This window comes from Mustela erminea, chromosome 6, assembly GCF_009829155.1.
Source record: "Mustela erminea isolate mMusErm1 chromosome 6, mMusErm1.Pri, whole genome shotgun sequence".
Taxonomy (NCBI): Eukaryota; Metazoa; Chordata; class Mammalia; order Carnivora; family Mustelidae; genus Mustela; species Mustela erminea.
In genome coordinates this window covers 37,478,224-37,503,844 of record NC_045619.1, presented here as the reverse complement: position 1 = coordinate 37,503,844, position 25,621 = coordinate 37,478,224, and the positions used below count along the sequence as shown (strand labels likewise).

General features: G+C 35.2%; 1 protein-coding gene across 15 annotated transcripts in view; it reads right to left on the bottom strand.

Annotated features, from left to right (window-relative positions):
- PPFIA2 (PTPRF interacting protein alpha 2) overlaps positions 1–25,621 on the bottom strand; it is a 482,999-nt gene that overhangs the window by 63,827 nt on the left and 393,551 nt on the right. For all 15 annotated transcript variants that reach the window (XM_032346888.1, XM_032346893.1, XM_032346892.1 and 12 more), the window contains 4 exons: positions 15,503–15,740; positions 11,887–11,916; positions 8,485–8,615; positions 6,577–6,731 (listed from right to left, as the gene is read on the bottom strand). In XM_032346888.1, the coding sequence (XP_032202779.1) occupies positions 6,577–6,731; positions 8,485–8,615; positions 11,887–11,916; positions 15,503–15,740 (554 nt within the window). The remainder of the gene's footprint in view (positions 1–6,576; positions 6,732–8,484; positions 8,616–11,886; positions 11,917–15,502; positions 15,741–25,621) is intronic.

Here is a 25,621-nt window from a genome sequence, read left to right as displayed (position 1 = left end):
GACCTCTCTTTAGTATTAACTCATAGCATTCACTTGGATTTACATACACTTTGAGTTTATAAACGGTTACTTAATTGCTCTCTATCTGTTAGCCTATTAGCTCTCTGAAAAATGCACCTAGACATAGGGCCTGGCTCATAAAGTGTAATAAATACACTCACGATGAAAGCTAAATAGTGCTTTCTTCAAAGAAAGGCCCTTTCACCATGCAGAGCATGAGTCATTTGTAATTGGTACTTTGTGGAATTTCTATTGTATCTGTTGGCTCCAGAGCATCTAGGAAAATCTAAATTTGGGGGTAAAGGCCAGCACAATCCGCCCAAATGTCATGTGTAGAAAGGTGCTTGCTGAATAATTCTGGCGCAATATTGATGCTCTTTTTGTCATTATGAAGGTATTTTCTACATTATGCTAATTATAGTATGTCAGTGAGTTCAGGCAACTATAATACAATCTGGCAGATGACCATAAAGGAAAGAGAACTGCAATTTAGGAGGCAAAAAATCTCTTGAAAATGTATTGCTTTTCACTTCAGGAAATTCTCAAAAGAAGCCTCTATCTATCTATCTATCTATCTATCTATCTATCTATCTATCTATTTATCTGGTATTTATTTTTACTCAGTTATATATGTACTTTATACACCCAAAATTGGGGACATTGTCTGTTCCAATTTAATATATTTTTCTGTTTGTTTGTTTTCTTTCCCACAGCTTTGTCACATTTGGTTCTATTGGATCAATTCTCCATTTTTGAAAATATCTTCATTTGATTTCTTTTCATCTCTCTTACAATGTCTGTCAATGGCCTCTTTTCTTTATCCTTATCATTCAGTGTTAACATCAGCTAGGATGGTCATGTGTGTTCTGTTCTTTTTTTCTTTATAGTCATTATAATTGGGGTTCTATGAAGACCTGAGAGAGTTGGGTGTTTCCCAGGTAGTAAACCAAAGAATGTATTAAGATCATATGGAGAGATATTTTTGAGAATAGTTTTCAGGAACAACTCTATTTATTTTTTCATTTGTGTTTTCTGTCCATATCAGTAATCCATAATCAGATACCTGTGTTATTGAAATACTCATGTCAAGTGACTGGGGATGTATTGACCAAAGACAGAGGAGTCCTAGTTATGCCACCAGAGATCTTGATCCAAGGTGGCATCACTCCACTCGTTAGCACTATAATAGGAGGATTATTCAACCAGTTATAAACCCCACTGAATTTTTCCATCACCGAGACCCCATTTTGACATCTTGTCCACAGGGATGCCATGAGTCACAGCTCACCCACTGCCTTTTCTGTTCTGTAACTGAGTAACTTTGTCAGAAAAACAAACTCATGTCATTTGACATGGTTATTTTTAACACAGTTAATTTGCTTTCCTTCAAAATAGGTTAGTGCCTTCGGATAGAATTAAAAGGCAAGCCAGTCAGGATTCCAATAACCAATGTATAATCTTAGATTATGGGGTTCAAAATCCCCGTCCCTAGCAGACTGGGCAGGATAGACAATGTAGCAGGTAAAATTTTCCTGAGTCAGGAACGTACTCAAGATTTTATTTAAAATAAAAGAACTTTTGTGTTTATGTACTCTATTTTAATAAGCTGGAAGTTCCTTGATGCCAACAGTTATGCTTTCACCATTTTACTGAAGTCCATGGTTGGCACTCTACACGTAAGAGTGGCTCCACATGGGCTTATTCACTCCAAAGTAGGAAGACAGAAATGACTTTGGATTACATCTGTGTTCTTTTTCTTTTTTCCCCTCAAAATCTCAACCCTATTGGGTTTCAATTCCCTCTTGTTAATGCTTCTTTTCTGGGTCAAATCTTTCTCCTTAAGCAAGCAAAAGCAAAAACGAATTTTTGAATAGTTGCACTATTTGTATACACTATTTGTATACACTGTTCACATATGGCGAACCCTACTTTTATTCATTTTCTGTAAATTTTAAAATGACTAAACAAAAATAATAATGGGAAGTCCCCTTCTAGTCTGGACAGTTTTTCCAATCATCAGTTTATTTGGGGCTAGTGGCCTTTTTGACATTGTTCTTACATGTTCACTTATATCTATCATTCATTATACATACAACTTTGGTACCAAAATCTTTCAAATTGTGTTTTAAAAGGAAGAGGTCTCCTTGTTTCAGATACACTGCTTCTTCCTTAAGTCCACATCATACTAAATACAATCATGAGTGTGTTACTATCCTCTTAAATTGCTGGGATAACAGTCATCCTTCATTGTCTTAACTAATCTTCTATGTTGGTTGAGACTAAAATTGTTTCTAGAATCTTAGTAGTAGTTTGTGTGGAAGTCAGGCTGTGGTAGGTTATAAAGTGACTGACAGATGAGAATGTGAAAATAGTAATTGTGGACAACTCATTTAAGCTTGGATATTAGAGGTAGGAGAAAGATAAGTCAACATCTAAGGAAGATGGCAGGATCAAGTGATTACTTTAAATATAGATTAGACATAACATGTTTAAGTACTAATGGAAATATCAGCAATGCATCATCTAGATGCATAAATCAGGAAAAAAAGAGGCTGTGGTCATTGGGCTGCTAAATCTTGACAGATGACTATCTGTTGTAGGAAGTCAGCAGAAGTTCTTATTGGTCTTGTGGCCTCTATGCCCCTCAACAAGATTATCAAAACTGTTTTTGCATCTTTTCATCTTGGGATTTGTAATATGGGAAGAAAGTAAGTAAAAATAAAAGGAGAAAGAAAAACTAAAACAGATCCCACATCTGCTAGAAGGAATAGGATACCCTCCCCAAATTCAAATGGTACCTTCAGGTAGACTTGGCTCATATATGTTTTACCTTTCCAGCATAGTACTTAAAAATTAAATATGAAAAAAAGTGGGGGGTGCCTGGGTGGCTCAGTGGGTTAAAGCCTCTGCCTTCGGCTCAGGTCATGATCCCAGGGTCCTGGGATCAAGCCCCACCTGGGGCTCTCTGCTCAGTGGAAAGCCTGCTTCCCTCCCCTCTTTCTGTCTGCCTGCCTCTCTGCCTACTTGTGATCTCTGTCAAATAAATAAATAAATAAATCTTAAAAAAAATTAAATATGAATGCTTTAAATGGAAGAATAAATGCTCGTTCACTCATTTTCACCTGTATTACTTCCTGTTATTTTAAAGCCTGCTTATCATCTGATACACTGAGCAGACATTTTCATTTGCAAATCCTGCTCCTACATTATAGGCTTTAATACTATAAATAGAACTGTTAAGCCATCTGACAAAAAGAAGAATGAATTTTCTAAAAGGTACCTGAAAACTTGAAATCTTTCATTAATAGCAAGCTTTTTTCTACGCTACTTCTGTGATTTGAGTGAATAATCGTGGTATCCAAGGAAAACATGCTTTAAGGATTTCTGAATAGGGGCAAGTGGGTGGCTCAGCTGGTTAAGCATACAACTCTTGATTTTGGCTCAGGTCATGATCTCAGGGTTGCGAGATTGAGCCCCACCACACCCACTGTGGAGCCTGCTTAAGACTCTCTCTCTCTACCTCTCCCCTTCTTGTTTCTCTCTCTCTCTCAAATAAAAGAATAAATAGACTTCTAGAATAGAACAATTTTGTTTAGTTTCTGTTAACTTTATTCAAATACTTTTTGATGTATTCTTTCCTTTGCACTTTGGGGTCTCCATGTTTATACTGTCTTGCTAGCAACACATTTGAAAAAAATGACTACTTGCATATTCAGTTTGATTTACCAGGGTTAGGGGTTATTAATGCAGTTGCACTGACTGATTCATCATATCTGAAGTTTGTCTTATAACCCTAATTTTTCAGATTGTTATACACTGCAAACAACACTCCCTTTACCAATATTCTCCTTTTTGAATTACTAATAATTTCTCCTTTGTTCCTCATCATTCTTGATGGAACCAAGTGAACGTGTTCATAGTTTTGTTTAGATAGTTTTCTCTGTCCACACCATATTTCATTTAGAGGCCTCTAGTATAGCTACCCTGAGATTACTTTTCTTTCTTTAAGCTTTTGATCTAAATCTTTAACTAAGAGTTCAAAATCTTAGGACGTGGTCCAAAACTTCAAATTTGGTTCTTTGACTCCATCATCCTTCTACCATATTACTTTCCATACCATCTTTCTTTTTCTATTTCTATTCGCATTGGTAGAAGAAAGAACATTGCCAGAGCCTGTGTTTGAATTTGCCATATCAAGATATTATTAAAATCATAACCACCAGGGAGGGGTGCTTTCTTAGTTTCTTTTAATGCATAAGTCAGCACTACCAGGTGGTAGTCCCTGGGTTTGAAAAGTTTTCACAGTCTTCCCCTTATAATCTGGATACACCTTCCAAGACGAAAGTAGACCTGAGTTCATATCCTTCAACCGAAGTACCAGTGGTACCATGTACCATATTCTTTTGGTAAATATATGTTTTTTTAAAACCTAAATGTGTCTGCATTTTCTTGTCACTTACTCCAGTCTTATTTCCAATAAAGACTTCGTAGTCTTGGTCTCTCCAGGAGCTTTGATTCACTATCAGTGCAGCTTCCATATAGTTCCAGAGGTACACATATCTGTACCGTTGTCCTCATCAGCACTGCAGTCCTTAACCTGCTGCTGACTCTGGCTTTATTTATACTGTATCTCTGTTGTTCTTCAGCGTAAAACAAAATTGCTCAGAGTTCAGAATTCTTCCTGGGGTGATGCTATGATCCCCCAAAACTATCGTTAATTTCCAACTTGATGAAAATGATCACTGATTCCCTTTTCATCTGGTCTGACGTGGAGGCGCACAGTCACTTAAATGGGTAAGAAGGGTTGGGTTTCTAGAAGAATCTATATCCTACCAGATGTTAAATTATATCCTGTATACCTTGATTTTGAAAGAATACTGGCAAAATTTCTGATTCAGTTACTCCTCATCAAAGTTAAATACAAAATAAAAATAGGCAAAGAAATCTATGAGAGAAAGGCAATTAAATATATGTTAAAAGGGAAAGGTAAATTATAGACCCTAAAATGATGTATATGTTGAAATAGGAATAAATAAAATGATTACTAGGTTAGCAAAATAAATATCTTAAAATAACTATCAACGTTATTGTGAATTACACTGTAATATATTGGAAATGACAAATAATTTGGTAAGATTATAAAGAGTTGTCAAATAGAAAATGAAAACAATGTCTCGGCATGTATATTTTATATTTTAAAAAGAATAATCTTCTATCTTCTTTCCTTATGCAATAATTTTTTATGGCTTAAGGAGTTCCTCTTCTGAGAAACAGAAATCCAAAGAGGATTTCATTAACCTGCTGAGTAACATTTAATCACATTTAATCAGACACCAGTTTCCTATGGTTTCTGATGCTTTGTGTGGGTTTTACATTATGGAAGTTGGGAAGAGCATTTTTGAATACACGACAATTGTAAATTTGCAAACATAAATATTACTCTCAGAAATTCTTTTGGTGCCAGGACAGGAAAGTAAGCCTGGCAGCTGGAGCATTACTTCTAAGTAATCATTCCTTTATTTGGGAAACTAAAGAAAGTGCTAAGAAATCTGTGCCATTCTGTTCAGCATTTAGTGTTAGAGGTAGGAGCTAAATATTTTCCAATAATTTAACTATAGTTCTAAGGAAAATAGGAAACGATGGAAAAAAGAAGATGCAATCACAAATAGCCAATATGATGAAAAAATAAATATGTAGAAAGAGACACACATATACACACATACAAAGCGAGTGTATATGTCATTATTTTAGGAAATAAATTTTTCATATTCTTTTTGTTTCAGGCAATTATAAATATGTCCATGTATCCATCCATCCATCCATCCATCCATTCATCACCTATCTATGCACATAGGTTTATACATTTACTTAGGGTCATTTTAAATGTACTGACCTATATTTTTCTTCAATTAGTAACTGACAATAAGTAAGTAACACAAGCTCTACTACCCTATCCCTTCCTCTGTCACCCCATCTACACAGTGCAGAGTTTGTTTGTGGATGATGTATTAGATTTAAACCAAGAAATCCTGTACTTTTTTTGCCCTGCATATCATAATTCTTTATTTTGACTGAAAAGTTTATTTTGGATTTCTTATAGGGATTTCAATTGTTTCAGCAGAAAAACGTGTATAGATATCTGTCCTTTAAGTGGCAGAATGTTCAATGGTTTTAAACCGCTTTGAAACACTGACACTAGGATAAATTTCTGTTTTGCAAGGTACTAAGACACTGTTTACTTATCAATAAAGAAGAATAACAATAATAACACTTGTCTCATAGGGGCCTGGAGTCTATCAGAGAGTCAGCATCAAATAAACTCTAGCTACTGTTATTCATAGAAAAATCAAAAGGACCATACGTTTTACAATATTCTTCCCATGTAAGTTTTGCCCAACATTATTCAGCTAAATTGAATTTACAGAGCCGCTTAAAAAAGAAAGTTTGTCAGGGGGGGAAAAAAAGCTGATTAAAAAAGAAAGAAATGCAAAGATGGGAAATGAAATGAAAAGCAGATAGACCCTCAGAAGTGACCGCAATGAGTGGCCGTGAAGAGTCAAACACATGCACACTTACGGAGCTGCCCAAGTCGGGCTTTTTCTTTTTTACCAAACAGACGTCCTATTGAAGACTTGATTCCCTTCTTCTTGGGGGTTTTGTGAAGAGAGTCTTGGCTGCTATTGGCACTGCCAAGCCCAAGGCTTTCTGGCTCAAGGGAGGCAGACAAACTACTGCAAAACACAAAAGAGAGCAAACTGCTCGTCCCACAAGGTACACAAGACTTGCTCCTTTAGAAAGGGACAAACAGAAGAATGCTTACTTTCTTCCTTTCCTCCCACATTTGCTCTTAAGCATACTGAAGTTTGGGGGGTTTTTCAGCCTTATGGCTACCCAATTTTTTTCCAGAAAAGATTATTTTTGTTCTAAATGTTTTCCCTCTTATTTTTGATATAATCTTGAATGAACCAATGAACACAGGTTGGCTTATTCATTGCATGTTAAATGACCTTCCATTCTTGAGCATGTGACCCTTTCCCTAGTTTCTTCTCAGAGTTTATTATTTTTTAGTCATAAACATAATGACCCATGATAAGACTTTTAAATTTAACTAACAGTGAAATTTAAAGGGCTAGTCCAGCCACAACTTTCCTGAGTTTTTGTCTAGCCATCTTTCCCTCTCCCAGTTTTAGAATCTAATTCTTTTCATTTTAAATCATCGAGGTAGGATTTAGAAGCAAATAATCAATCATATGCTCTAGTGATCACTTTATGTTTTTCCTTACAGTTCTCAGGTATTCTTTTAGGTACATGATAAACTGAAATGAATTCTAAGCAGTTGCTCCAGGTTCCATTCCTGGGCACTGTCACTGATGCTGTATTAATAGGAGAGGTTCAACATATATTGCTATCTATTCTACCACTGTTAATGTGACAACGCCATGATGAATTACCTTACTTACTCATCCTAATTAATGAGTTCACATTCTCTAAACTCCGAACCAATAGATTTCACATGTTAAAATGTAATTCACACTTTTCTTGGAGGGTGAAAGCATATATTTTGAAACTGGAGTAACTATTTTTTTTTTCCACATTAGAAATTAAAAATAAATAAAACAGAAGGAAAAAAGATGCCTGTGAGCACAGAAAGCTCTGTTTTCACCCCAAATATATTTCTTGTAAAACACATACGATTTAGAAGACAGATTCTTACGTAGGTTTTAATACTAAGTCATTATGTTCAGTTATATCAATTATGTGTCTAGAGATGCTGCAATTTATAAGACTGTAAAAGGCCATATATTTAAGATGTGAATTGCATACTTAGATTTATTTATGCCATTAATTATTATGGAGACCTGCTTGCAATTTTGTAGGCAGACAGAAAGGACCATAGGATGAGTTACTACGAAAAATGGGTATTTTTCCCTTATCCTCTCTTCTAATACTTTGGCATGGATACTTTTTTTCCTAAGAACTTTCTGCCTGAGTAGCTGTTCTAGCCCGCAGCACCAGCTCCTGGAGGGCGGTGTACACACTTGTCTGCTAAAAGTAAATTAAGTGCAGTTATGACTTCAGACCGTAATTACTCTTACACCTAAGCCAAATTTATAACCCTTTCCTAGAATCCCTTAATTTTTTTTGTTATTCCTCTTAGTAAGTCCTTCCATTAGCTTGACTTTATTTTAATAGGAAATATCTACTAAAAATAGAAGAGTCTGTCTCATTCACATTGGCTGGTAATAAGACCACAAATATACAGTTAATTTTAAAACTAAAAATTTGATCTCAGAATGCAATTTTTTTTTTTTTCTCCACAAGTGATGTTGGAGACAGGGAGCAGAGCAATACCCAATGAAGAGTTAAATCTCAAACCAAATTTCTCACATAAATGTTTAAGCAGTCAATTTGACAACACTGAAAGAAAGAGGAATGTTTTTAGAAGGAGAGCATGCCAAGTTCTGGGTGCTGGGAGAGTCATACCTTCGGGCATCATTGTGGTAGGAGGAGGGAAGGGTGTGAGTCATCCTGATGGCTCTAGGGGTAGGGGGAGGAGAAGTTTCACATTTAATTGTTGCCTTATCCTCCCGACCATCTTCTTCCACCACTGCAATCTAGAAGCGGAAACAATACATTGAGATGAACTCTTCCTAGATTTCAACTGAAATTGATGGAAATGGAAAAAATCATTAAGCAAGGCTAATTGATTCTAATACAAAAACAAAACAAAAAAAACTTGGGGCATATATGTCTTACACATATAAATTCACATTATTGAAGAGTGTGAGTGTCATAACTGTTTAAAGGTGAAGATGTTCCAGTTCAAAAACAAATGGACACATTCCACAACATTATATTTCAGAGTAAATAAACATCATAGATCAATACCCAGGGACTATAAAAAAGCTATCCTGGAATCCATTTCAATATATCAGGAATGTAAATGCTTTATAAAAAGTTACTGAACACATATTTGAGCTAATTCACTAAAAAAAAAAAAAAAAAAGCATGCATCGTCAGTTATCATAACATGGATATCTTTTCATAGATTTTTGAAGTGAGAAGAGAAGGTGGTAAAAATACAACTTTACTAGATAAATTGTATTATTATTTCATTTCACTACTTCTTATGAGAATATGGACAAAGGCATATAAAAACCATAAGATGGGGTGGAAGGGATTTCTTTAAATAATTTAGTTCAGAATCCAGAACAATTCAGGATACCAAGCCAAATGTTGTCAGAGATAGACACGTAAAAGTGCATTACAGTAAGACTTCTCAACAACTGAGTTGATTGTAAAGGATTATTTTACAATAATCCTGCATATTTTTCATGGCATTGCTGTGCATTGAAATTCATAAAATATATACACATAGAAAGATGATGGAAAGCATAGTTAGAAGATACAGTTCTGGAAGTTATGATGACAAAATGTCAACAATATGGCTACAGCAAAAATGTTAAAGCTGTTTATTATCTTATGTCAACATAATGTCTTACTTTGTTTCTATGTTAAGCTATTATGCATAAATGTATTTATGTATGATACACAATAAAGACCTCATGCATTGGAGAAACTTAATGAAATTGTTTGACTGGGCTTTTGTCATCCAAGCTTAGACTACTTTTTTTTTTTTTTAAAGATTTTATTTTTTCATTTGACAGAGATCACAAGTAGGCAGAGAGGCAGGCAGAGAGAAAGAGGAGGAAGCAGGCTCCCCGCTGAGCAGAGAGCCTGATGTGGGGCTTGATCCCATGACCCTGAGATCATGACCTGAGCTGAAGGCAGAAGCTTTAACCCACTGAGCCACCAGGTGCCCCCAAGCTTAGACTACTTTTAACAGTTTATGTAGATATCTTTATAGGATTTCCTCTCTCCATTTCAACAAGTACACTGCCACCAGAAGAATCTTTTCCAAGAACTACTTTCAGGATGATGTTAATACTCTGGAAAACTCTTTCTAAACTCACTTCTCATCTAAATTCAGAAAGTACATTTCTAAACTCTTCCTAATATGTGTTTATGTCTTCACAGTCCCATGGTCTAGCTGTAACTGTTTTCTGTGATTATTTCTGCTAAGCCTAACCTTTCTGCTTCCAGAATTTCCCTCTGAAACACCTCCTAAAATGACTTACTCTGTCCACATTGCCAGTCAAACTATGCCAACTTTCCAAATACCAGCTTTTAAAAACACCATACACAAACTGTTTGCCTGAATAATGCTTAGGGCTTACACTATCTAAATAAAATAGAGGAGAAATGATTTAGAATCAGAGATGGATTTGAATTCTGGTTTCTCTTATTTGTTGAGTGACACGGGCTAATTACTTACCTTCTCTAAGATTCAATTTCCTCATCAATAAAATGGATATGATAATAATTATCTTAGCAAGTTCTTTTGAAGTACAAACAGAATCACACCTATAACTCCTTATCCTGATACATAACAATTTTTAGTTTGTGGTCTTTCGATGACCAAGACCACCTACCTTTCTCACCAACCATTTATTCACCCCCTGAATTCCCTGAGCCTGCGTCTCTGTACAGGACCTTCCTTTGTGACTTTTTTTTTCTTATATCCACTGAACTTCTTTTATAACCATCGTCTACTCAGATTTCTTTCTGTATTTCCAGTGTGACCCTTTTAAGTGGTAGAGGAAGTCAAAGACAAAGAACTTTATGCATGATAAATCTGACAGTTGAGAACCAACTGACAGTATCAAGGAGAAGATACTATATGAATATAGATAATAACTCAAGAAAAAAACATTCCATCAATCTAAGCCACACAAATATAATATAAATTTCTTTAAATTAAAAAAGACAAAAGAAAAAAATTGTTGGTTTCTGAAGTGTTTGGGCATAGTCTATCACATCTTGATGATGCTGAAAAATAAATTTATTCACTGGATAATAGGTTGAATCTTTGAAATCTTTCCCATCTAATATCCCATGTGTCCAAGCTCTGTTGTTCTCAATTATCTAACAAGATGTCATTTTGAGAATCAGAACTGGAGTCAATTTTGTTTCTCATTTCCAATATTTATTCTCTTTATGTCACACCAAATAGGAAGGCAACAGATTAATGATTATTTTTGTAAGTTTTGTATTCTTGATGCTCTGGCATCTGGTATCATGCTGACCCAGGGCAGAATGTTCCTCCCAGGGCTAGCTAATTCCTAGAGATAGCAAACTACGCCCCTGGAGTACGCCTTTCATGTGCACATCAATCAATCTAGCCCTGTATGCCAAATCATACTCTCTATCTGGTTCTTACACGTCGGGAGGCAATATTCCTCTGCCTTAATTATCCCAGGATGGGAATCCGTAACTAGAGATGGCCCAATACCTAGAGCCCACTGACACAATTAAAACTACCCAATCCTAAGCCTGCTTACCTTGTCTTGCCATTCCAACAGAAACCACAGTAAAGCTCCTACTCATCCTTTCTCCTAGCTCTTTCTGCTTCAGGAAAACCTACTCGGGTATTTCCCTTTGCCTTTGCATTCCATGGCATGCCCCCCTCCTCTTGGGAAGTATGAGTAACAAGCTATCTTTTCATTGGCTGTGGTCTCCTGATCTGTTGGTCTGAATAATAGTAAAATCTACAATTAAAAATAAGCACATTGTTCTAGCACTGACAATAAACAATCTAATTCTAGTATATTTAGACCACATAATCTAATCATTACCCTATACAGCATAAACAATTTTATTTTGAGGCATTTGCTCTTATAATCATATTTACACAATTGGATAACACTTAAACTCAGTATTTCTTTTTATATTTATAAAATGGTTCAACTAATGGGAATATAATTTTAAAGCTTTCATAGAAAAGCAACATTCAGCTAGAAATCATATAAAAGATATTTACAGTACCTTTCTCCGATGTTTCCTTAGATCACTTGGCTGAGATTGGCAGTAATAAAAGCAACATAAAACAGAACTAATTAGTGAGTACTATTTGATCAGGTTACATGTTTAAATAGTATTCTATAACTTGACTGTCTTGTTTTTTCATTCCATTGTTTTCTAAATAAATGTCTTAAACCATTACAGAAAGACTTCTCCTGAGAGGGACTTCAGAGAGGAAACTTCTTAGATGGAATGGGTGGACAGTATGTCCACAGGATGGGGTCAAACATACGTGTATGAGATCTGAGACATGGAACCCTAGGGAATGGGAAGTACATATGGAGTGATCTAGCCAGAAATAAATATGGTACTATACCCTCCCAAGAAAACATAAATGGGAATGAAGAAGATCATAGATATGGAGCGTATAAATATTCCTTTTTGTCCTATCTATGCAGAGCCTTGGTCCTCCCTCGGGCTGGGATGCTATTCCTGAGGTATCTCAAACTTCCTGGCATCCCAACAAATCTCTCATTCCCAAATGCCAAAAGCTCTGACCTCAGTGTAACATGTTTCTATGACTGCTGTTTTCTTGTTGATGTGCTTTTAAATAACTTTTTGAAAAGTGAATTCTTTCTAATTTCCAATGAACCTATATTCCCTTAATATCTTCATTAATTTTTCTTGTGTGAGTAAAACAATTTTATTCCATTTTAGTTACATTTACATTTATATATTTTTCTTTCAATATTCTAACTAGATATTGGTAGAATGTTCTTTATGCTTATAGATTTGTGGTGAGGTAAAAGTAAATAAAAGCACATTTTATAATGAGGACAAGTAATGTTTATAAAACATATAAACATACACAATACAAATGAATATAATAATCTTTTCCATCTCTGTTTTTCTGTCCCTAAAATTTTTCATTTTCCTCTGACTATTCAAACATGGATTATATCCAACAAGATTATTTCTCCTCCCCCAATATTTTCTACAGGTAAAAGAAAATCTACTTGTCTTTCACTGTAACAGTGATGAATTTAATGACAAAGTGCTATTAGGAGATAAGGACTTCCCAGGTTTCATTTCTTTTTTCTGAGTCAGATACGGAAAATTTTAATTACATTTTTACCCTCAAGAAAAGCTTCAAAGATTTTTAAGTATGGTAATTATAGTGTAATAATGTTCATTTACCATTGATTTATTTATGACTAACTGCTCAAGAAAATGCATGAAAACTGGCATCTTTTTCATATAGACACAAACATTATGTCTAAATGTGTTTATACACATTTTATTAGTATAAAATAATAACACTATCAAAGATTATGATGCTAATGTTTATGGAACTACTTAAAAGAGCAAAACACTATATTGCAAAAATATAAAAAAGAATAGCAGAACAGAAATAACGGAAGCTTCCTTGCCTTGAATACTGATTAAATTATGCTCTGTGGGCATAGCACTCTTACTATAGCTTTGATAATAAACAGTCATCAATATATGTAGCAAATATAAACAGAAACTAAGCCAGAGACAATATCCTGTCTAGTTAATAAAATCAGATTGATGGTTCCTAGATTTCGAAAATAAGCAGATCACAGCGTAGCTGCATATACTGGGTATATCTCAGTACATTGACTAAAAGTTTGTGCTGTGTCGAGGTGGGGTCAGTTCTGATTAGCTGTCCTTTGCCCTGATTGGATATTTTTTATAATGTCTATTTTAAAATTACTTTTTTAAGATTTTATTTAATTATTTATTTGAGAGTGAGAGCACGAGCATGAGCCAGGGCCAGGGGGCAGGTGGTGATGGGGAACAGCAGAGGGAGAAGCAGACTCCCTGCTGAAGAGAGAGCCTGGCTAGGGTCTAGATCCCAGGACAAGACCTGAGCTCAAGATCTGAGCCAAAGGCAGCCACTTACCTAAGCCACCCAGGTGCTCCTATTTTTTAATATCAAGTCTGGAAATGAGCACAGACTAGAGGACTCAGTAGCTTAAGAAAGTAAAAATTTCCTTTTTTTTTTTAAATTTTGCCATTTTTCTTTTATGTTGACCTTTATCATATGGAAGTCCATAATCATAAAGAGTATGAACATGAAAAACGCTGTCATACCATAAGAATAGTTTTTTTGTTTCAATTCTTAACTGTAACATTAAAGAAAAAGATATTTAACTTACATACATAACAAATTTGTAAAAATAAAATATAAAAAACTTGTAAGGTACTTTCTCCTCAGAGGTGACAGCAATTTCTATATATAGAGATATATGAGTTCTTTATAATAAATATGTGCATATATGTGCATTAATATAAATCAATTCCAATGGAAATAATTTTTACAATTTATTAGCTACAGTACATATCACTGCAACATATTTATGTAAAGATATCATTTAGAAAATGAATTAAAATGTTTTTCAGATATTTCATATACTTACATACACACACAGATATAGACATTGTGACACCATGTATAGTAGCTTCACAGCCTTCTGACTGTATTTAGAAACTCTGTATACACCTCATATTCTTCCGTAGTATCATTAATTTCTCCTCCATTTGTTATATTTGTGCTAGTTTTATACTGTATAAAACTTATTTCACCTATTTGTTTTAAATTAATTTCTATCTCCAAACTCATCTTTAATTAGAATTTTATTGTTTTAGCAGCGAAGTTTTACTATTCATTACAAAAACAGAATTTTACCTCCAAAAATGTTTTGGAATATTTAAATCTTCATTATTGTCATTTAAACATATTCCCAGGTTATCACACACACACACACACACACACAGGGACAGAAGAGCATAAGCTTTTGTGTCAGGAAATCTGAAGAAAAATCCAGCTCCACTTACTGTGGTGAGCATAAGCAATTTACTCATGCTCTCAAACCCCAGTTACCTCTGCTCTCTCTTGAGGTGATACCCTCAGTCTTGCAGACATTATCATGAGAACTAAGTGACTAACCATCATAGCATTCAGTAGTCATTCCTGTCATTCCTTCCATACTTTTCTCTGTATTATTTTTAGCAAAGGGCACTTTGATTTTCCTCTCAATTATGTTCAGTGTACCTCTTAATTTAGGTTTCCAACTATTAATCCCAAATATTAAAAAAAAAAATGAAATAAAGAAAGAGTAAAAAAGGGTAAAAATGTTGACATGAAATTCTAAAAAATATTGGGAAATTGTCCCTATTTTTTTCCAATGGCTCTTCTTATTAAAATTATATTACCTATATTCTAAAATGTTAACATTCTATGTTGTTCTATTGAAGCAATTATAATAATGAGGGTGTTTTTTTGTGATTTATTGCCTTAAAAATAAAATACCCAGTCCCAATTTACTTGATCAAGATCCCATGAAAATTTACTTAATGGTTTAAGTCATTCAGATAGCTGCTGGGATATTTAGACTACGTGACCTTAGAAAATTACACCTTTGTAGGCTACATTTGTTTGTCTCATAATGGGATAAACAGTTGCATCTACCACATAGGGATGTTGTGAAAAAAAAAAAAAGAAAAGAAAAACAACAAAAAACACAGAAGGTCCTTAGAATAAACACCCAGTAAGTATCAGCTCATGCACCATTCATCCTAACGGGGGCAGGTGTTCTCGTGCATATCATCATACCAGTGTCATGACTCCCATCCGATCCATTTCCCTGGCAGGACTCCGAGGGGTGAGCTTTGGCGTTGAGTGTCCACTCGGGGGAGATGAACTGGCCAGCGAAGAAGCTGTAACCGAGGCAGTGATGGAGGTTCCTGGGTGGACTCTTGCTAAATTCAGGCCTTCCAGGCTCACACTAGCCACTCGGTTCTCAATTTCTTCAGCACGTAACTCCGTAGATTCTTTTTCTTCCTGAATTAGCCTGGAAGATACAGTTTAATTTGGATCCATGATACGGTGCTAAGATGGTAGGTGGAATTCATGTAAATAAATGAATAAATAAATAAAGAGCTCTGTGAATATTTTATACCAAATCTAACGTTTTCTTTTCTCTAAGGCAAAGATATAACTTTCAATAAATTCTAGAGGCTTTCTGGCTGAAATTCAGAAAATCCTTCTTTTCAAGTGATATATAACTCCTCCCCTCTTTCAGTCTAACCCTCTTTCTATACTACCACCTGCTAAAACTTTTTTTTCCAGCTGCTAAACCTTTTAAAACCTTGCTTGCCTAGATAATTTCTGCTACTAATCCTTTTTTTTTTTTTTTCCTGCCACTCATCCTAATCTTACATTTGGACTGAGGTGCCAATAAATGAGACTTTTAGGAACTCAGATCCTAACAAAGATACTGAACTTGACCTCCCACCTGATGAAAAAGTATAACTGATGGAATCTTCAACGAATGGTCATTCAGAATTATCATTTGGTCAAATAAAACCCCGAGACATTTTTTTAAGAATACTTACTTAGCCAAGTCAACTTCAAAAAAGCACCAGGCAATGTAATAATATGGAGATGATCTAACCACAGGTAGATAGATATGTACATACAGAATAAAAGAAATTGTTTCAACTGTTGCTATAAATGTTTTTGAGAAGACAAAGCACTATTACCCGTTTTTTCTTTAAGGAGAAGCTTCATGAATATGTACAAATTAGCTATTAGAGACATGCAAAGAACAAAGAGCTTTATTTAGCTGGGTTACATAAATATCCTATTTAAGTCGAATCTATACATATTTTGTATATTGTTACAATGAAACTGTGTAGCAGCAGTTGATTTTAAAATGGTGATCAACAACCTCTCCCGAGATATTTTCCTATTAATTACAAATGGCTTATTGGGATCTGATACATAGTCCTTAAATCCAAGGTTATGATAACTGCAAAGGTTTTTTTTTTGCATATTTACTTTGGAAACCAGTTATTTGTTTTGTTTTTTTTTTTTTCCAAAACTAAACATACTCTTACCATATCATTCGGTAATTGTGTTCCTTGGTATTTACCTAAAGGAGTTGAAAACTTAAGTCTACACAAAAACCTGCATACAGATGTTTATAGCAACTTTATACATAATTGACAAACCTTAAAAGCAACCAAGATCTCTTTTAGTTGGTAAAGGGATAATCTGTGGTATATCCGGACAATGGAATAGTACTCAGGGCTGAAAAGAAATGAACTACCAAGCCTTGAAAAGAGATGGAAGAACATTAAGTGCATATAACTAAGCAAAAGAAGCCAATCTAAACAGGCTACGTATTGTGTGATTCTAACTATATGACACTCTAGGAAAAGGCAAAACTACAGGGACAGGAAAAGAGCAATGGTTGTCAGAGGTCAGCAGGGGGAAAGGATTGAATAGGCAGAGCAGGGAGGATTTTTATGGCAGTGAAAAATGCTCTGTATGATACCATAATGATGGATACTTGTCAGACATTTTCCAAACCCAGAATGCACAACATCAAAAGTAAATTAAAACGTAAACAATGGAATTTGGGTGATTAGTATGTTTCAGTATAGGTGCATCAACTTTAATATACTGCTGTGGTGAAGGGTGTTGATGATGTGGGAGGCCACGCATGTGGGAGGCCAGAGGATATTCGGGAACACTCTATACTTTGCGTGAACCTTCAACTTTGCGTGAACTTAAAACTGCTTCCAAAATTTAAGCAAACGAAGACTGAGACACATTTACTTAGTTATAATTTTTCAGTTCCACAAAGAATATGAATTCTGTGGTGCCTGGGTGGTTCAGTCAGTTAAGCGTCTGCCTTCAGCTCAGGGCATGATCCCAGGGTCCTGGGATCCAGCCCCATGACCGGCTTCCTGCTCAGTGGGGAGTCTGCTTGTCCCTCTCCTTCTGCCCTTGCTCCTGCTCTCTTCTTGTGTGCTCTCTCTCTCTTTCTCAAATAAATGAATAAAATATTTTTTAAAAAGAATAAGAATTCTCTTACTTTGAACTTTATTTTCATGGGTACACTTTAAGTTCACCCAGAGATCAGAATCCCAAAGAAAGGCTTAGTCAAGTAATAGAACACAACATTATTAACGCTTTAAACACATTCCAATGGAAAAAAATGTCTCCTCTTAGAAAAACAACAACAACAAAAAGAAATTTTGTACTTTAAAATGCTTAGTGGGAAATGACTCCTTCAGAAAAATTGTTTTTTTCTACAAATAAACTGTAGTTATGAACACTAGACATTGTATTAATTGTAAAGGAAAGTCAAACCTAGAGAAATAAACCGAGTAATAGGTAGAATGAAGTTTAATTGAACAGGAAATCAAATGCTACCGATATGTTCAGTTTATTTAGAAAAATCATAATCCACTGATCTTTAGAATCCTAATGCAGAGAAAGAAGAAAGAAAGAAAGAGAGAGAGAGAAAGGGAGGGAGGAAGGGAGGAAGGAAGAGAAAAGATTCCCTTTGAAACGTCCTAATGCGTTAGGGAGAGAGTCCCACATAAATCATTAAAAAGGATGGAATAATACATAAGACCACAAAAGTAAGGCTCTCAAAATAGTAGCTAACTACAGATGCACAGATTAAATAACAAATGAGGCAGTGGCAAATGAAGTAATTTAATCCCTTCCTTTAAGGGAGAATTAGTAAACTAAGGGAACCAGAAAAGAGGAATTTTTTTTTAATGGTTAACAATAGTTTGCGGAAGAAGAAACATCTTAACCAGAAATAAATTCTAGCGTTAGCAGTTTTTAACGAAGATGCTGCCACTGTTTTTATGAAGATGCTTATTTCTTTTTTATAACAAGTTTTTAAATTTTAATTTCAGTATAGTTAACATAGTGTTTTATCAGTTTCAGGTGTACAATAGAGTGATTCAACACTTCCATACACACTCAGTGCTCATCAGGGTACAGGAGCTCCTTAATCCCCGTCACCTGTTTCACCCATTCTCCCACCCTCTCCCCTCTGGTGACCGTCAGTTTGTTCCCCACAGTTAAGAGTCTGTTTCTTGGTTTGCCTCCCTTTTTCCCCTTCGCTCGTTTGTTTTGTTTCTTAAATTCCACATATTGGTGAAGTCGTATGGTATTTGGCTTTCTGTGAATTACTTCACTTAGCATTATGCTCTCTAGCTCCATCCATGTTGTTGCAAATGGCAAGATTTCAGTTCGTTCTGTTTTGTTTTGTTTTTTGAGAGAGAAAGAGAGCACACACAGATGCACACCCATGAGTGAGGGGAGGTGAGGGGCAGAGGGAGAGCGGGATTTTTTTGGTTATGTTGTACACCTGCAACATGTGAATTTTTTTGGTAAAATTTTTTAATTTAAATTCGATTTAATTAACATACACTGTATTATTAGTTTCTGATGTATAATTTAGTGATTCAGTAGTTGCATATAACACCCAGTGCTCATTAGGTCAAGTGCCCTCCTTAATGCCCGTCACCCAGTTACTCCATTCCCCCACCCACCTCTCCTCCAGCAAGAGAATCTTAAGCAGGCTCCATGTAGAGCCTGAGGCAGGGCTCAATCTCATGACCCTGAGATCATGACTGAGCCAAAATCAAGAGTCAGATATTTAGCCAACTTAGTCACTCAGGTGCCCCAAGATTTCATTCTGTTTTAAGGCTGAATAATTCTCCATTGTATGTATATACCACTTCTTTACTGTTTATCTATCAATGGACTCTTAGTCTGATTCTATAGTCTGGTTAGGGTAAATAATGCTGCAATAAACATAGGATTGCACGTATCCCTTTGAATGAGTGTTTTGGTATTTTTTGAGGAAATACCTAGTAGTGTGATTACTGGCTCTTAGGGTAGTTGTGGTCTTTTATTTTTTTGAAGATTTTATTTGTGTGCGTGTGAGAGAGAGAGAGAGTGCGCACACACAAGCAGAGGCAGCAGCAGGCAGAGGAAGAAGCAGGCTCCATGATGAGCAAGGAGCCCCAAGTGGGACTCGATCCCAGGACGCTGGGATCATGACCAGAGCCGAAGGCAGCCACTTAACTGGTTGACTGAGCTACACAGACATCTCAGATAGTTCTCTTTTTAACTTTTTGAGGAATCTCTACACTGTTTTCTGGAGTGGTTGTAACAGTTTGCATCATCCATCAACAATTTAAGAGGATTCTCCTTTCTCCACATCTCCACCAGCAACACTTGCTGTTTCTTATGTTTTTGGTTTTAGCTATTCTGACAGGTATGAGGTAATATCTCATTGTACTTTTTATTTGCATTTCCCTGACAATTAGTGATGTTGAGCATCTTTTCATGTGTCTGCTGACTATCTGTGTCTTTTTGGAAAAAATTTCTTTTCATTTCTACCCATTTTTAATTGTATTATTTATTTTTGGGGTGTTGAGTTATACGATTTTTTAAAATATATTTTGGATATAACCCTTTATTGGATATGTCATTTACAAATATCTTCTCCCATTCTGTAGGTTGTCTTTTAGCTTTGTTCATTGTCTCCTTCACTGTGCAAAAGCTTTTTATTTTGATGTAGTCCCAATAGTTCATTTTTGGCTTTGCTTCCCTTGCCTCAGGAGACATATCTAGAAAATGTTGCTATGGCTGATGTCAGAAATTACTGCCTATGCTCTCCTTTAGCATTTTTAGGGTTTCAGATTTCACATTTAGATCTTTAATCCATTTTGAATTTATTTTTTAAAAAGATTTTATTTATTTATTTGACAGAGAGAGATCACAAGCAGGCAAAGAGAGAGATGGAGAAGCAGGCTCCCTGCTGAGCAGAGATCCTAATGTAGGGCTCGATCCCAGGACCCTGAGATCAGAACCTGAGCTGAAGACAGAGGCTTTAACCCACTGAGCCACTCAGGTGCCCCTGAATTTATTTTTGTGTATGGTGGAAGAAAGAATGAAACTGGTTCCAGTTGCACATGGCTGTCCAGTTTTCTCAACAGTATTTGTTGAAGATACTGGTCTTTTCCCCATTGCATATTCTTTCTTCCTCTGTCAAAGATTAACTGACCATATACTTTTGAGTTTATTTCTGTGATTTCTGGTCTGTTCTACTGAGCAATGTGTCTGTTTTTATGCCAGTACCATACTGTTTTGATTACTAAAGCTTTGTAATATAACTTGAAGTTTGGAGTTGTGATACATCCAGTTTTGATTTTCTTTTTCAAGATTGCTTTGGCTACTCAGGATCTATTGTGGTTCCACACAAATTTTAGGATTGTTTGTTCTAGTTGGTGAAAAATATTGTTGTTATTTTGATAGGGATTGCTTTAAATTTGTAGATTACTTTGGGTAGTACAGACATTTTAACAATATTTGCTCTAATCCATGAACATGGAATATCTTTGCATTTCTTTGTGTTGTTTTTAATTTCTCTCATCAGTGTTTAATAGTTTTTGGAGTAGAGGTCTTTCAATTCCCTAGTTAAGTTATCCCTACATATTCTATTATTTTTTAAAAGTGCAATTGTAAATGGGATTATTTTCTTCATTTCTCTTTCTACTGCTTCATTTTTAGTGTATAGGAATGCAACAGATTTCCATACATTGATTTTGTACCCTGCCACCTTAATGAGTTCATTTATCAGTTCTAGTAGTTTTTTGGTGGAGTCTTTAGGATTATCTATAAGCAATATCATGTCATCTGTAATTAGTAGAAGTTTTAGTTCTTCCTTACCAATTTAGACATTTTTTCCTTCTTTTTGTTATCTAATTGCTATGGCTAGACTTCTAGTAGTACGTTGAATAACAGTGGTGAGAATGGACATTCTTGTTTTGTTCCTGACCTTAAGAAAAAAACTGTTTTCCATCACTGAGTATGATACTTCCTATGGGTTTTTCATGTAAAGCCTTAATTATTATGTTGAGATATTTTCTCTCCAAATCTACTTTGTTGAAGGTTTTTATCATGAATGGGTATTGTACTTTGCCAAATGCTTTCTCTTCATCTGTTGAAATGATCATGTGTTTTTCAACCCTTTTCTTATTGATGTGCTGTATCACATTGATTTGTGAATATTTGATTACCCTTGCATTCTGGGGCTAAATCCCTCTTGATCATAGTTTTTAATGTATTGTTGGATTTGGTTTGTTAATATTTTGTTGAGAATTTTTGCATCTATGTTCATCAGAGATATTGGCCTACAGTTCTCTTTTTTTTTTTTTTTTTTTGGTAATGTATTTATCTGGTTTTGGAATCAGGGTGATACTGGCCTCATAGAATGGATTTGGAAGTTTAGTTTGTATTTTTTGGAATGGTTTGAGAAGAATTGATATTACCTCTTTTTCAAATGTTTGGTAGAATTTGCCTGTGAAGTCATCTGGTCCTGATCTTTTGTTTGTTGGGAGTTTTTGATAACTGATTCAATTTCATTGCTGATAACTGGTCTGTTCAAATTTTCTATTTCTTACTGCTTCAGTTTTAGGTTATACATTTCTGGGAATTTATCCATTTCTTCAAGTTTGTCCAATTTGTTGGCATATAATTTTTCACAATATTCTCTTAAAATTGTATTTTTTTTTTTAAGATTTAATTATTTGACAGAGAGAGATCACAAGTAGACAGAGAGGCAGGAGAGGGGGAGGGGGAAGCAGACTCCCTGCTGAGCAGAGAGCCCGATGCGGGACTCGATCCAGGACCCTGAGATCATGACCTGAGCCGAAAGCAGCGGCTTAACCCACTTAGCCACCCAGGCGCCCTTAAAATTGTATTTCTGTGGTGTTGCTTATTATTTCTTCTCTTTCATCTGTGATTTTATTTGGGTCTTTATTTTATGAGCCCGGCTGGACGTTTATCAATTTTATTGACCTTTGAAAAGAACCAACTCTTAGTTGCATTTATCTCTTCTACTGGTTTTTGTTTGTTCATTTATTTTTAGTTTCTTATCATTTATTTCTGCTCTAACCTTTATTATTTCCTTCCTTCTGCTGGTTTTGTATTTTGTTTGTTATTTTTCTAGCTCCTTTAGGTGTAAAGTTAGATTGTTTATTTGAGATTTTTCTTGCTTCTATCTTGCATTGCTATAAACTTTCCTCTTAGAACCACTTTTGCTGTATCCCAAAGACTTTGGACCACTGCATTTTTCATTTTGATTTGTTTCCATTTAATTTTTTATTTCTTCTTTGATTTCCCCATTGATTCTTCTCCTCCTCCTCCTCCTTCTTCTTCTTCTTTTTTGGTGATACCATTTTTCTCTATTTTTATTTTTTCTTTTTATAAATTTAATTTTATTTTTTCAGTGTTCAAAGATTCATTGTTTATGCATCACACCCAGTGCTCCATGCAATACATGACCTCCTTAATACCCACCACCAGGTTCTCCCAACCCCCCACCAACCTCCCCTCCAAAACCCTCAGTTTGTTTTTCAAAGTCCACAGTCTTTCACAGTTCATCTCCCGCTCCGATTTCCCCCAACTCACTTCCCCTTTCCTTCACCCAATGTCCTCTGTGTTATTTGTTATGCTCCACAAGTAAGTGAAACCATATGATACTTGACTCTCTCTGCTTGACTTAGTTCACTCAGGATAATCTCTTCCAGTCCCATCCATGCTGATACAAAAGTTGGGTATTCGTCCTTTCTGATGGAGGCATAACTCATTTTTAATTTAGTAGCATGTTATTTAACTGTCACATATTTGTGCTCTCTCCAGATTTTTCTTGTGGTTGACTTCTGGTTGTACAGTATTGTGGTCAGAAAAGATGCATGGTATGACTTCAGTCTTTTTTAATTTGTTGACTTGTTTTGTGGTCTAGTATGTGATCTATTCTGGAGAATGTTCCATGTGCACTTGAAAAGAATGTGTATTCTGCTCTTTTAAGATGGAATGTTCCAAATATATCTGTTAAGTCCATCTGATCCAGTGTGTCATTCAAAGCCACTGTTTTCTTCTTGATTTTCTGTTTGGATGATCCATCCATTGATGTAAGTTAAAGTCTTCTACTATGATTGTATTACTATCAGTTAGTTCCTTTATGTTTGTTATTAACATGTATTTGGAAGCTCCCATGTTGGGTGCATATTTATAACTGTTCTATCTTCTTGTTGGATTGTCCCCTTTATTTATTATATAGTGTCCTTCTTTGTCATTTGTTACAGTCTTGGTTTTAAGTCAATTTTTCTAGTATAAGTATTGCTACCCCAGTATCTTTTGACATCCATTTGCATGACAAATGTTCTTCCATCTTTTCACTTTCAACCTGCCAGCATTTTTAGGTCTGAAATATATCTCTTGTCAGCAGCATATAGATCACTCCTTTTTTTTTTTTTTAAATCCAATCTGTCACCCTATGTATTTTGATTGGAGCATTTAGTTTGTACATCCAAAATAATTATTGACAGATATGTATTTATTGCCATTTTGTTACTTGTTTTACAGTTGTTTTTATAGTTTTTCTCCGATCCTTTCTTCTCTCCTCTCTTTCATGGTTTGTTGGCTTTCTTCAGTCATATACTTGGATTTCTTTCTTTTTGTTCTTTGCCTATCCATGACAGGTTTTTGATTTGTGGTTACCATTAGCAGTCTATATTAAGTTGATGGTTGCTTAAGTTTGAACCCATTCTTTAATCCTCTCCACATCACATTTTAGGCATATGGTGTCACATTTTATATCCTTTTATTTTGTGAATCCCTTGACTAATTTTTACAGATATATTCTCTACCTTTAGTTGTGGAGTTCGTTTGTCAGCCTTCAGATCATTTTCTGGGTTACTTTCACTTATGTGAGTGTTAACAAGTTCTATCCACGGGATGAGATGAGCTTACGTTCCTCCTACTCTACCACCTTCCCCTGCTGCTCAAGATGTCTATTTCTTCTGAATGTTGGTATATACTTGAATTAAATGTACCTCTTAATTTCTTACAAATTAACAATTATATTAAATACATTATTAGGGTCAGCAAGGGAACATATAAAAGGGTATCAACTTAATTAGTCTAGGCCAAGATTATAACTGGGCTCTACTACCCTATGGTAACAAAGTTGAGTTCCTAGAGGGACCTGGTTTGTCATTGAGGGTATATGTATGTATTTTCAATGAAAACAAATATCACAGAACCATAGTTCATTTCAAATCTATTCAGTGTGTTAAATCATTAGTCCCATAGTGTCAATAAATGTTATTTAGTTTTAATTTATGTTCTATATTATTTTTTCTATTTATGCTAATCAAATATTTATGAAACACTTTCTATTTATCAAGAAAAGTGCTAAGATCTAGATATAAAACAGTGGGCAAAACAAGATACATTTCTTGTTCTTATATAATTTACAATCTAATGAAGGTAAGAAAGGCAGTAAAATGAACAAAAATACAGAAGGATGGTAGAGATGTTCATGGTAAAAGTAAAGAGGGTGAAATGTTATGGGACAATGGTATGGAATGAGGAGAATTGAAACATGGAGTAGGTGAGAATGTCGAGGAAGGTGGGGCATTGTAGATAATATGGAGTATTTTGTTCTTTATCTTAAGGACAACTGAAGGGTTTGAAAAAGGGTTCCTTTACCTAAGCACACTGGGTTTTAAAAAAGTCTTCTCTGGTTGCAATGTTACTTTGGATTAGATGGGAACCCATGTACCGTGAGAAAACCAGAAAGTATTATTGTCACCTACATGAGAATCTATTGAAATGTGCAAGAAGCTGATGACAGTAGAGAACTGGATAGATGTGAATCATATTAGGAAGCCAACAGATTTAGCTAGAGCCAGAAAAATGAAAAACAACAACAACAACAAAACTCCATTGTTCAAAATAGTAAAGAAATGTTCATCCACTGAGAAAAAAACAAGAATAGTTTCCTGATGTTTGAAAGACTATAAATTCACCTGACACAGTTATTCTTCACTGGGGTTAGTCAAG